The sequence below is a fragment of the Muntiacus reevesi genome, chromosome 6, assembly GCF_963930625.1.
Source record: "Muntiacus reevesi chromosome 6, mMunRee1.1, whole genome shotgun sequence".
Classification (NCBI taxonomy): domain Eukaryota; kingdom Metazoa; phylum Chordata; class Mammalia; order Artiodactyla; family Cervidae; genus Muntiacus; species Muntiacus reevesi.
The window spans coordinates 108,060,611-108,074,658 of NC_089254.1; the positions used below are offsets into that span (position 1 = coordinate 108,060,611).

At 45.2% G+C, this 14,048-nt stretch overlaps 1 protein-coding gene across 1 annotated transcript in view; it reads left to right on the top strand.

Moving 5' to 3' along the window:
* Nucleotides 1-14,048, top strand: part of GALNTL5 (polypeptide N-acetylgalactosaminyltransferase like 5) — a 52,687-nt gene that overhangs the window by 22,396 nt on the left and 16,243 nt on the right. Inside the window, exons 4-5 of the mRNA XM_065938975.1 lie at nucleotides 633-755; nucleotides 11,869-12,118. Of these exons, the coding sequence (XP_065795047.1) occupies nucleotides 633-755; nucleotides 11,869-12,118 (373 nt within the window). The remainder of the gene's footprint in view (nucleotides 1-632; nucleotides 756-11,868; nucleotides 12,119-14,048) is intronic.

Genomic DNA, 14,048 nt, shown 5'->3' on the forward strand with positions numbered 1-14,048 from the left:
GCTCTGTGCTTGGTGATATATTTCTTCTTCTCACTGCAGGCCTGCAAGGACTATGTTAGATTTGCCTTCTCACTGATAAGAAAGCTGAGACTTGAGTGGTTGATAACCGGCCTGGGGGTTAGTACCCCCAGGCACAACTGTTATGAATAAAGTCAGAATGCTCCAAAGCACCATAATATATGCTTTTTCTATTAAAATTTTAATAATGATATATTAAAATAGAGGCATTTCATGGATTTCTCTGGTGGTCCAGTGGTTGGTACTCTGTGCTTCCTATGCAGAGGGCGTGGGTTTAATCCTTGGTCGGGGAATTAAGAGCCCACATGCCACAAAATGTGGCCAAAAAGTTAAAAAAAAAAAAAAGGAGTATTTCAGTAGCAACACAGAAGAATATTCACAGTTGATTTCAATGCTGAATCTCTTCTTGTTCACGTTTTGTGCACATTTTGTGCATGTTCATTCAATCAAACTTTCTTTTTTAAGTTTGGAACATCTGCAGAATAGCAGTTTTTAAGAATCAATCGAAATTATGAGAAACTGGTTTAATTTCTCATAATTATGAGAAACTGGTTTAATTATGAGAAACTGGTTAATATACTTTGCAGTTTTCAAATGTTGAGTCTTTTTTCCAGATGATTTGAAAGAGAAACTCGACTATCACTTGGAAATTTTTCGAGGAAAGATTAAATTAATAAGAAACAAAAAGAGAGAGGGGCTGGTTCGAGCAAGGATGACCGGAGCGTCCCATGCTTCAGGTATGAAGGTTTTACTCCAGACAGGACCCCATGTCTGTGTCCCAGAGGTCTTCCTGCCCGAGTGGAAACCATCCTCGCGTGTCTCCATGGCATAAACAAAGGGTGGGAGTATATTTCAGTCTTATGAGTCGTAAATCTTTGACTCTGAAAGCATTCTGCCTCAAGCTGTTAATTTGTTATTTCTAATAGAAGACAAATAGAAGTTATCCTTTGTTGGGGGGGTGGGGAGGCATAAGCTCAGCCTCCGGTTACAGGACCAGTCCCCCCGGTACTGACTCTGGGATAGAGCTGTACATGCAGGGGGCCCCCCAGGTGGTCTTGGGAACCAGTAAGGCGGCGAGGAAAGCAAGACTTTACAGGCAGAGCGGGGCTGTGAAGTAGCTGCAGACCCCATGGGGGCCTCGGAAGCTAGGGAGGGGTCAGTCCAGGTCCTCCGGGAGGCAGAGGCCCGGATGACAGGGAGGCGTGCTTACAGAGAAATGTCTGCGAGGATGAAGGGGAGAGGACGAAGTGTAGGCTGGACGCTTCTGGTCTGACCCCGGCGGAAGGAGGCAAGGAAGGAGGGAAGCCCGAAAGCCCTTCTGTCTGCTGCGTGGCTCCCAGAAAGGGCTCGAGTGGGCCGGTCGGGAGCCCCGGAGCAAAGAGCGCGCGCTGAAGTCCTGCGTGGGCCCGCTGTGGCCGGTGGGGTTCCCCCGGCTGCCGGGGGCCCACACAGTGTGTGCAGTGATTGGCTGGGAGCCCCCGGGAGGGCGTGGCCTTGGCGTGAACACTCCAGAAGACCCCAAAGCTGGGGGACCCCCCGGGGCAGCTTCTCGTGAAGGGAGGTCTCAGCCGCCGGGAGCAGGGGTCCCACCTGGCCTCCGGCATCCCTTGGGACAGCAGCCCCGTCCTCCGCTAAGGGCAGCTCCTGAGCTGTGAGACACGGGACACCAGCAAGGGAATGAGTCGCGAGGGGAATCCCGATGGTCGAGCTTCCTGGAAGCCGGGTAATCAGAGGGCTGTTCCCAGAAAATTAACCTAGGACCAAGGCGAGGGGTGATGTTTAAGGGTCCGGCCATGTGGCAGTCTGAGGAAATGTCTCCCTTCCTTAGCAAGGCTGTTTCCTTATTGAGTAGAAGGCCAACTAAAAGCAAAATCGGGGTCTTTTTTTTTTTTTTTTTTGGTCTATTTTGACCTGATCAATTGAGACATTCTCTTACTTAACTACATTGCTCAGTCCTGTCCAACTCTATGGACTGTAGCCTGCCAGGCTCCTCTCTCCATGGGATTCTCCAGGCAAGAAAACTGGAGTGGTTGCCATTCCCTTCTCCAGGGGATCTTCCTGGCCCAGGGATCAAGCCAGGTTTCCTGCATCCGCAGGCGGATTCTTTTACTGTCTGAGCCACCGGGGAAGCCCTCTACCAGATAATACATGTGAACTGTCCAAAACTTAGTACAAACCACTAAAACGGAATGACATGTGTCTTTTCAGAACGTTGATTTTATGCATTAATATGCATGTGTCTGTACATATGTATGTATATATATACACACATGTACACATAGACACACACACATAGATTTAAGGGTTTTTAAATATATGGAATTGTACTATCTCTATTATTCTGAGACTTCCTCTTTTCATTTCAATTTAATGTTTTGTAGCTTTTCCCATGACAATGCCTGACAGTTACCTCAGTTTTTGTTTCCAGCATAGTATAGGATTCCATATGGATTTCATAATTTGTGTCAGTGAGTTCAGTCGCTCAGTCGTGTCTGGCTCTTTGCAACCCCATGAATCGCAGCACACCAGGCCTCCCTGTCCATCACCAACTCCCGGAGTTTACTCAAACTCATGTCCATCAAGTTGGTGATGCCATCCAACCATCTCATCCTCTCTCGTCCCCTTCTCCTCCTGCCCCCAATCCCTCCCAGCATCAGGGTCTTTTCCAATGAGTCAGCTCTTCTCATGAGGTGGCCAAAGTATTGGAGTTTCAACTTCAGCATCAGTCCTTCCAATGAATACCCAGGACTGATCTCCTTTAGGATGGACTGGTTGGATCTCCTTGCAGTCCAAGGGACTCTCAAGAGTCTTCCAACACCACAGTTCAAAAGCATCAGTTTTTCGGTGCTCAGCTTTCTTCACAGTCCAACTCTCACATCCATACATGACCACTGGAAAAACCATAGCCTTGACCAGATGGACTTTTGTTGGCAAAGTAATGTCTCTGCTTTTTAATATGCTATCTAGGTTGGTCATAACTTTCCTTCCAAGGAGCAAGCGTCTTTTAATTTCATGGCTGCAGTCACCATCTGCAGGGATTTTGGAGACCCCCAAAATAAAGTCTGACACTGCTTCCACTGTTTCCCCATCTATTTCCCATAAAGTGATGGGACCAGAGGCCATGATCTTAGTTTTCTGGATGTTGAACTTTAAGCCAACTTTTTCACTCTCCTCTTTCACTTTCATCAAGAGGCTTTTTAATTCCTCTTCACTTTCTGCCATAAGGGTGGTGTCATCTGCATATCTGAGATTATTGATATTTCTCCCGGCAATCTTGATTCCAGCTTGTGTTTCTTCCAGCCCAGTGTTTCTCATGATGTACTCTGCATATAAGTTAAATAAGCAGGGTGACAATATACAGCCTTGACATAGCCACTTGTCCTTTCCTGATTTTTATTTTTTACAATTACTGAAAAAAAAAATTGCACTGGCAATTTTTGTACTTACACCTTGGTGGAAATTAATGCTTGCACCTATGGGATAAATTCTTAAAAGTGGAATTGCTGGGCAAAAGGGGATTCTTATTTTAAATTTTGATGGATGGTGCCAGATTGTCCTAAAACAGATGGCACCAATTAACAGCTCCATCACAAGGTATAAGAGGACCCTCTCCCTGGAGCCTTGCTGACACTGGTTATTTATTACCAATCATTCTGTGCTGTGCTTAGTCACTCCGTTGTGTTTGACTCTCTGTGATCCCATGGACCGTAACCCACCAGGCTCCTCTGTCCATGGGGATTCTCCAGGCAAGAATACTGGATTGGGTTGCCCTCCTCCAGAGAATCTTTCTGACCTACGGATCGAACCCAGGTCTCCCTCATTGCAGGCGGATTCTTTATCATTTGAGCCACCAGGGAAGCCCAATCATTCTAGTCTTGGACAAAATTTTGGTCAAAAAGCTGTATCCTTTATTTTCTTGGCATTTTCTTGACTACTAGCAACATGGAGTATTTTTTCATATTTTTGTAGATTGTTTATAGATTTTTCTATGAATTTGGTCTGTTCATATACTTTGTCAGTTTTTTGATTGGGTTGTTTGTCCTTTTGTTATTGATTCGAAGGTGCCTTTATGATACGACTCCTGTGTTATACACACGGAGAATATCATTCCCCAGTCTGTGGTTGCTCTTCCCATCTTTGTTGATGCTGTCTTGCATTGAATAGAAGTGTTAGTCACTCAGTTGTGTCCGACTCTTTGTGACCCCATGGACTGTAGCCTGCCAAGCCCGCCAGACTCCTCCATCCAGAGAATTTTCCAGGCAAGAATACTGGAGTGGGTTGCCATTTCCTTCTCCAGGGGCTCTTCACGACCTAGGGATCAAACCAGAGTCTCCCGCATTGTAGGAAGACTCTTTACCATCTGAGCTACCAGGGAAGTTGAACAGAAGTTTACCACAAAATCCGCTTCCTCTTGCTGGACACAGGGCCGCGCGGGACTCTCCCGCGTTCCTTTCGGTAGGAATGGCCCGTGACTGTTCCAGCCACATTTCCTAACTAAGGCGCGCAGGAAGTTGGTTTTTCCCCCTCCACTCTGTATTTCCCTTCTGGCTGATGAGGGTAGAGTTAAATGAGTAGAGAGAAACTTTGACTGCATAGGAGCTGTTCTGCATTTTGGAGGCTTACTTTAAGGGCCAGTAGCTTTGGGACTTCCCTCGTGGCCCACTGGTTAAGACTCTGAGCTGGCTGAGAGCATGGGTTCCATCCCTGGTGGGGGAACTAAGACCCTACGTGCCACATGGTGCCACCTAAAAGGAAAAGTAGAAAGGAAGAGAGAAGTGAAATTCATTTAAAAAGTCATGGCCACTAGCTTTAACTTATTAATGAAATAATCAGATTCATCAATATTTTTCTTTATGATTTTTGTGTCTTGTTTGAGAAGTTCTTCCTTACTCTAAGATCCTGATGATAGTCTACATTTTTAAAAAATGCTTGCTTTTCACGCTGCATTTTTTTTTTTTTTTTCAATTTCATTCATTTATTTTTGGCTGCATGGGTCTTTGTTGTTGCTGGGCTTTCACTAGTCGTGGTGAGCGGGGGTACTCTTTAGTTGCTGTTGGCAGGGTTCTCATTGCAGTGGCTTCACTTGTGGCAGAGTTTGGGCTCTAGGCCTGTGGGCTTCGCTAGCTGCGGCCCAATGGCTTACTTGCTCTGTGGCAGGTGCAATCCTCCCAGACCAGGGATTGAACCCGTGTCCCCTGCATTGGCAGGCGGACTCTCAACCCCTGGACCATCAGGGAAGCCCTGCCCTCATCACTCACCTCCCCCTTGCTCTCCCCTTGTGTTACTGACCTCTCGCTGCTCCTCAAACATACCAGCCGTACTCCTATCTCAGAGCCTTTCTTTGCGTGTGATTTTCCCACCTAGAATGTTCCTCCTCCAGTCCCCTGCGTGACCTGTTACTTCACTTTGTTCAGGTATCTGGTTCAGCAGCACGTTATCAGAGAGGCCATTCGAAATCACCCTGTACAAAACAGCGAGGTCCTGTTCTTCTCTATCATCCTGCCTCTGATGGGGTTTTCTTGGTAATATTTATGGCTGCCTGTCCACTCACCCTTGTGGGTGACGCTGCCTATGTGATGACCGAAGCTGCCCTCAAACTGAGACAGCTGTGATGAGTCTGTGCTGTGTTCTTGGCAGGAGGGCAAATGACCCCTGCTGGGTGGGTTTAACTCCATCAGGAAGAATTCGAAGGCTAGAGTTTTGCAAAGTGGAGAAAAATTGAGAAAGAGAAGCTCTAATTAGATGGCCTGAATCACAAGGAAAGGGTACTTTTTTGCATGGGAGCAGAATGTTATGGTTTGGAAGCAGCCATAAGTAGCTAGGAAATGCTGGTGTTGTCCTGAACCCAAGGATTCTTGTGGTCAGGGAGGACAAGGAGGGACTTTCTATGAGAAACAGCATCTTCTCGGGAGAGTCAGGGTTATATCAGACAAGGAGGTCTGCAGGAGAACTTAGTGTAGGGAAATTTATTTTTTTTAAGGATTTTTATTTTTAAAAGAGCTTTACTTATTTTTGGCTGTGTTGGGTTTTCATTGCTGTTTGAGGGTTTTTCTCTAGTTGCAGCGACCAGGGGCTATTCTCTAGTTGTGATGTCTGGGCTTCTCATTTCAGTGGCTTCCCTTCTTGTGGGGCGCAGGCTCTAGGGTGTTGGGACACGCGGGCTCAGTAGTTGCAGCTCAGGGGCTTAGTTGCTGTCTTGCTGCATCTCACCGTGCACACTGTTCACTGAAGCCAGGGTAGGCGAGGTGCGGGCAAGGAAGCTGAAAGGAAACTCAAGGAGCCATCACAACTGCAGACACGTTTATTCTCTCCTGACCGGCCCAGCAGCTCCAGCAGCAGACACGCTGTGTTCTCTCACGGTTGACCCAGCGGACGCAGCCATAATGCAGCCTCAGAGGCCTTTCAGGTGGAGCTTACAGAACAAATGTGGCCCGTGGCCAGGCAGGTACATCGTGATGCACACTCACAGTGCTACAAGTGAGCTCAGCTATTACAAAACCATGCATCTACAAAATGTGGGGTGAGAGCGAGAGGCATGGGGCGAGAAAGCCTGACCACCTCCATCTTGGCTAATTTGCTCTTTCCCTAAAGTTGCCCAGTTACATGTGGAATCTTCCCGGACCAGGGATGAGCCCATGTCCCCTTCATTGACAGGTGGGTTCTTTACTGGACCACTAAGGTAGTCCGGAAATGTACTTTAAATAAGGGAACTGTGGACAGAGTAAAAGGGTAGTCCACAGTGGAACAGGGGATTTGGGGGAATAAATACAAGGCAGTCTGGGGATGAGAATGGAGCCTCTTCCACTGAATTGGCCTGGATGGTCATCAAGAGGCCAAGAGGGCAGATGAGGTGTAGGTTTCAACTGCCATCCTAAAGGCAACAGGTTAGCAAAATCGAGCACACCACTGAGAACTTAGGGTGTCACTTGACCGTCACACAGAACGAGAGACGGTTTTGTTGTCTCATGTGGGAGACAGAAGAATGCCCTTCCCCAAGGGGGTCCTCCTAATTCCCAAAACCTGTTAACATGTTTACTTATGTGGTGCAGAGGGCAGTGTCTGAGTCTCCGCCACAAACATCCCAGGGAGGTAATGGAGAACAGAACAAAAAGCACTGGGTTTTGAAGCAGAGCCTTCATTTCAAGTTTGGTATGTGCCAATTACCAGTTCCGGGATCTTGGGCAAGTCACTTCTCCAAATCCCACCTTCCTATTCCATGATATGGGAACAAAGATATATAACTAACATGGTTGTTGCAATGATTGAATGAGGTCATTATGAGCAGTCTTTTTTAAGCATTAAGTATTAAACAATAGCTTATTAGAAAGTGATTATGTGTGTGCATGCTAAGTCGCTTTAGTCACGTCCCACTCTTTGCGACCCCATGGACTGTAGCCTGCCAGGCTCCCCTCTCCATGAGATTCTCCAGGCAAGAATACTAGAGTGGGTTGCCATGCCCTTCACCAGGGGATCTTCTTGACCCAGGGATTGAACCTTCATCTCTTACATCTCCTGCATTGGCAAGCGGGTTCTTTACCACTTATCATCACCTGGGAAGCCCAGACAGTGAGTAGTACAAATAAATAAGAAATTAAAACATAGATATTTAATTATGTGCTTCAAAATGATAAAATATGTAAAATAAAAGTAGGAGAAATACAGGGAAAAGGAATGAAAATACAGACCATTCATTGTGCGAAATTTCTCAGAGATTTTAGAACTTACCATCCTTATCTTCCAGCTAGAGAAACTAATCTCCCCAAAAGACTAAAGACCTGCTCCAGGTCACATAATTCAGGACACAAACACTCAAATTCTGATTACCATGGCAGTGAATAGTATTACCACACTACTGGTCATGGAAACATAGCAGACAAACAAAAAAGAGAAATTCAAATAGCAGAGTCACTTGAATTTTTTTCACAAAATCCAAATGGCCATGTTTAACAGATTTATGGTGTGAATGAAGTGGAAATGCTTGGATATTTTATAAAAGTTTATCATACACTTAAGCACAAAGAGATTCTCTGTAAACTCCCCATAACTAGATTTTGTGCACTGCATTATTAAACATCAATCTCAAAACAAAAAAATTAAGACAGATAGCCATAACATAATACAATAAACTGAAATAAAATATTATTGTTTACAACAATTTTATTGTTAATAAAAATGAAAACATTTAATACCTTAAAAATAATTGCCTTAGAGACCAAATCGAGAATATTTAAAATAGATATAATGAGCTATATTAAATAGTGAAGGACAGGGGAACCTGGCATGCTGCGGTCCATGGGGTCACAAAGAGTCGGTTACGACTTAGCAAGTGAAAAACAACAAACTAATGTTTAAATGTAAAAATGTTGACACTAAGGAAAAGCAGAAAATAAAATGAAACAAGGGGAGAAAGAGACTGAAAATATTGAGAGAGGTTGACACAGCATTTGTTTGTTTGTTTTTAAATATGAAAACAAAACTTGCAAAACGCTATTCTCAGAGAAGTTGTGGGAATAGGCTGTGCTGGGAAAGATTGAGGGCATGAGAAAGGGGCGACAGAGGATGAGATGGTGGGATAGCATCATCGACTCAAAGGGCATGAGTTTGAGCAAACTCTGGGAGATGGGGAAGGACAGGGAGGCCTGGTGTGCTGCAGTCCACGGGGTCGCAAAGAGTCGGACACGACTGAGCAACTGGACCAGAGCAACAAAGGTTGCTACAGGAAAGCAGAAAGCAAGCTTCCACTCAGGGAAGAGGAAGAATATTTCTCCTGACTTTTAACTTCAGTGAGCAATTCAGTTGTGAACACTCCACAGATATGTTTTTTAAGGAGAAAGGATGGGAAAGCTCCTTTATCAGGCCCATTGAACTAGTGTCTTTCAGCATTTGTTTTTTTTAAATCTGTTTGTTTGTTTTTGGCTGTTTATTTTGTTTGTTTATTTTTGTTGCTGCACACGTGCTTTTCTCTGGTTGTGGGCAGCAGGGGCTACGCTCTAGTTGCAGTGTGCGGACTTCTCACTACTGAGGCTTCTCTTGTTGCGAGCACAGGCTCCAGGCGTGGAGGCTTCAGAAGTTGCAGCATGTGAGTGCAGTAGTTTTTGACTTCAGTAGTTTCAACTCGGGGGGCTCTAGAGCACAGGCTCAGTAGTTATGGCGCCCAGACTTGATTGCCCCGTGGCACGTGGGGTCTTCCGAGACCAGAGATCGAACCCGTGTCTCCTACATTGGCAGGTGGATTCTTTACCACCAAGCCACTGGGGAAGTCCTGGCCCTTCAGTGGTTTTAGATCCTAAGGAGAAATTAGGAAGTTAATCTGGGCATATAGCATTTAGCAGAGTCACTATGTTGTACAACCATCATCCCCTCTAGTTCGAAAATATTTTCATCACCCCAGGAGAAAACCCCACACCCATAAATAGGGAAATTTTCTTATTTCCACTTCTCCCAGCCCCTGGCAACTACCAGTCTTCATCTGTCTGTGGATTTACTTATTCTGGATATTTCATAGAAATGAAATCAGACCTTTTATGTCTGGCTCTTTTGCTAGCATAATGCTTTTGAGATTCATGTACATGTACTAATACTTCATTTTTTATGGCTGGAGGATATTCCATTGTATGTGTATATGGAGTTTGTCTCTCCACTCATCTGTTGGCGGACATTTGGGCTATTTCCATCTTTGGGATGATATAAGGAGTACTGCTATAGATATGCATATACACGGGTACGTTTGAATTCTTTTTAATTTTTTTTTGTTGTTGTTCTCAAAGCCTGTGGGATCTTAGTTCCTCAACCAAGGGTCGAACCTGTGCCTCTTGCATTGGAAGCATGGAGTCTTAACCATTGGACTGCTGAGGAAGTCCCCTGAATTATTTTTAAAATGTGCCAATGAGTGGAATTTCTGGGTCACATGGTAATTCTGTTTAACTTTTTGAGGAGCTGCCAAACTATTTTCCACAGCAGGTGGACCATTTTGGGCTTCCTGGTTAGCACTAGTGGTAAAGAACCCACCTGCCAATGCAGGAGATATAAGAGGTGCAGGTTCGATCCCTGGGTTGGGAAGATCCCCTGGAAGAGGGCATGGCAACTCACCCCAGTATTCTTGCCTGGAGAATCCCATGGACAGAGGAGCCTGGTGGTCTATGGTCCGTAGGGTTGCAGAGAGTCAGACATGACTGAAGTGACTTACCACACCACACAGTAGTGTTTGAGAGTTCCGATTTTTCCACATCCTCCCAACAGTTATTATTTTCTCTTTTTTGTTTTAACTCTGATAGTTGTGAAGTGGTATGCAGTGGTACCTCACTGTTTTAACTTGCGTTTCCTTAAAGATGTGTGATGTCGAGCATCTTTCATGTGCTTGTTGGCTATTTGTATATCTTCTTTGGAGACCCAGATGGTATTTTTCACCTATCAAATTAGCTGACGTGATTTTTTTAAATGTTTGTATGATGTAACGTCATAGAAGCTATTTTAATGAAAAATGCAAAGTGTTGATTGAAAAAAAGTTGTCAGGCTCTTTTTGGCTCGGTTTTGATCGAGGCATGAAGACAACAGATGTTATGTTCCAAGGTGAGTTTCTGACACCGTGGGCTCAGTGGGTCAGTCGTGTCCGGCTCTTTGCGACCCCATGGACTGTACCCGCCAGGCTCCTCTGTCCATGAGGATTCTCCAGGCAAGAATACTGGAGTGGGTTGCCATGCCCTCCTCCAGGTTTGACACAGTACCATAAAGAAATTTCTAAATAGATGTCTGAGAAGCAGTAAGAGAACTCAGCTACCTTCAGTCACGTTGTCAGAATTAGGAGTTTTGGATAAAGCTGCTTGCTAAAGCCTGGTGAGAGGAACTTGATGTGAATTATTTCCTGTGTTGGGGGCTCAGCGCATCCTCAAACATCCGTACAGCAAAACCAGAAACATCCCGGGGGGAAGAGAAATGAACTGGTGTTGGCTTCTCACCAGGGAACCAAAAGGGCGGAAGAAGGGCTGCGGAGCCAAGGACATTTGCATCTGTGTTAGTCTCTCTTCTGGTGGCAGGGTTTGCACAGGCAATGTGTCTGGGTGAGAGAGCAAGCAGATCAGGGGTCCCTAGCCCCTGGGCCACGGACAGGTAGTGGTCCATGGCCTGTCAGGAGCAGGGCTGCATGGCAGGAGGTGGGCGAGTGAGCGAAGCTTCATCTGCATTTACAACTGCATCCCATCGCTGGGCTTCTCCTCCTGTCGGGTCAGTGGCTGCGTTAGTGTCTCACAGAAGCACGAACCCTACTGTGAACTGTGCATGCAAGGGATCCAGGTTGTATGTTCTTTATGAGAATCATCCTGAAACCATCCTCACCCCACCCTTGGTCTATGGGAACATTGTCTTCCCCAAATCCACAAAACTGATCGCTGGTGCCAAAAAAGGTTAGGGCCTGCAGCTCTAACCCACAGTCATCAGCTCCTTCTGAATATCAGTGACACACACTGTCCTGCATTTTTGATACAGTATCAAACATACGTTTCTTGCCTCCTCCTAGGGAAACTGAAAGCACCTTAATAGCCAAACTTCCCTGGTGGCTCAGATGGTAAAGTGTCTGCATACAATGCGGGAGACCCAGGTTTGATCCCTGGGTTGGGAAGATTCCCTGGAGAGGGAAATGGCAACCCACTCCAGTATTCTTGCCTGGGAAATCCCATGGACAGAGGAGCATGGTGGGCTATAGTCCATGGGGTTGCAGAGTCAGACAAGACTGAGCAACTTCACTTTCACTTTTATAGTAAGTGTTGGATAAATACTTGTTGCATTGAAACTCGATTTGTATTGTCGGGTGTTTCCTACACATGGGCTAACACTCGCCTGTTTTTGCCTCCCCAGGGGACGTTCTAGTGTTTCTGGATAGCCACTGTGAGGTGAATAAAGTCTGGCTGGAGCCCTTGCTGAATGCCGTTGCCAAGAACCCCAAAATGGTGGTGTGTCCTCTGATAGATGTCATTGATTACCTGTCCCTGGAGTACCAGCCCTCTCCTATTGTGAGAGGAGCTTTCAACTGGCATCTGGAGTTTAAATGGGATCATGTTTTCTCTTATGAGATCGAGGGACCAGAAGGACCCACCACACCTATCCGGTGAGATTTCTTCTGGTAATGGAGAAATAGCATAGAGGTAGTGGGAGCAGGGGGAAGCCTGCAGAGATTATTACTTTGATTTCTCAAGCTTAATGAAGAGAAATATTTCATCATTTATCTTGTTTCTAAAAGTCTGTAATCATAGGATGGTGGTAGGTTTTGTTTCTTTAATTGAAATGAGGTGATGGAATTCCAGTTGAGCTATTTCAAATCCTGAAAGATGATGCTGTGAAAGTGCTGCACTCAATATGCCAGCAAATTTGGAAAACTCAGCAGTGGCCACAGGACTGGAAAAGGTCAGTTTTCATTCCAATCCCAAAGAAAGGCAATGCGAAAGAATGCTCAAACTATCGCGCAATTGCACTCATCTCACATGCTAGTAAAGTAATGCTCAAAATTCTCCAAGCCAGGATTCAGCAGTATGTGAACTGTGAACTTCCAGATGTTCAAGCTGGTTTTAGAAAAGGCAGAGGAACCAGAAATCAAATTGCCAACATCTGCTGGATCATCAAAAAAGCAAGAGAGTTCTGGAAAAACATCTATTTCTGCTTTATTGACTATGCCAAATCCTTTGACTGTGTGGATCACAATAACTGTGGAAAATTCTGAAAGAGATGGGAATACCAGACCACCTGACCTGCCTTTTGAGAAACCTATATACAGGTCAGGAAGCAACAGTTAGAACTGGACATGGAACAACAGACTGGTTTCAAATAGGAAAAGGAGTACATCAAGGCTGTATATTGTCACCCTGCTTATTTAACTTATATGCAGAGTACATCATGAGAAACACTAAGCTGGATGAAGCACAAGCTGGAATCAAGATTGCCGGGAGAAATATCAATAACCTCAGATATGCAGATGACACCACCCTTATGGCAGAAAGTGAAGAGGAACTTAAGACCTCTTGATGAAAGTGAGAGGAGAGTGAAATAGTTGGCTTAAAGCTCAACATTCAGAAAACTAAGATCATGGCATCTGGTCCCATCACTCCATGGCAAATAGATGGGGAAACAGTGGAAACAGTGTCAGACTTTTTTTTTCTGGGCTCCAAAATCCCTGCAGATGGTGATTGCAGCCATGAAATTAAAAGACGCTCCTTGGAAGGAAAGTTATGACCAAAGCAGAGACATTACTTTGCCAACAAAGGTCTGTCTGGTCAAGGCTATGGTTTTTCCAGTGGTCATGTATGGATGTGAGAGTTGGACTATAAAGAAAGCTGAGCACCGAAGAATTGATGCTTTTGAACTGTGGTGTTGGAAAAGACTCTTGAGAGTCCCTTGGACTGCAAGCAGATCCAACCAGTCCATCCTAAAGGAGGTCAGTCCTGAGTGTTCATTGGAGGGACTGATGTTGAAGCTGAAACTCCAATACTTTGGCCACCTGATGTGAAGAGCTGACTCATTGGAAAAGACCCTGATGCTGGGAAAGATTGAGGGCAGGAGGAGAAGGGGATGACACAGGATGAGATGGTTGGATGTCATTACCGACACAATGGACATGGGTTTGGGTGGACTCTGGGAGTTGGTGAAGGACAGGGAGGCCTGGCGTGCTGCGGTTCATGGGGTCGCAAAGAGTCGGACACAACTGAGTGGCTGAACTGAACTGAACTGAATTGAGCATCTTATCCCGGTGCAGAATACCACATGGTTCGTATCCCTCGGATTTCAGCTGTCCAGCTTTAGAATGTAGACATGATTCTCAGGGATCAGTTGCATATTGATCAATGATCAGAATACTAGCACTGTGGATAGCCCAGAAAAAGTCAATGTCTGCCAAATTCATATATAAAATATTTATCCAAGGGCTTCTGTCTATAATTTTATAGGTTGAGAAGAAGGTCATTTTCCTTGGATATTAGTCTTGGAAAATATATTTCTAAATGTGAGAATAATCTCATTGTTAGGGCTTCTAACTGCATTTATGAGGC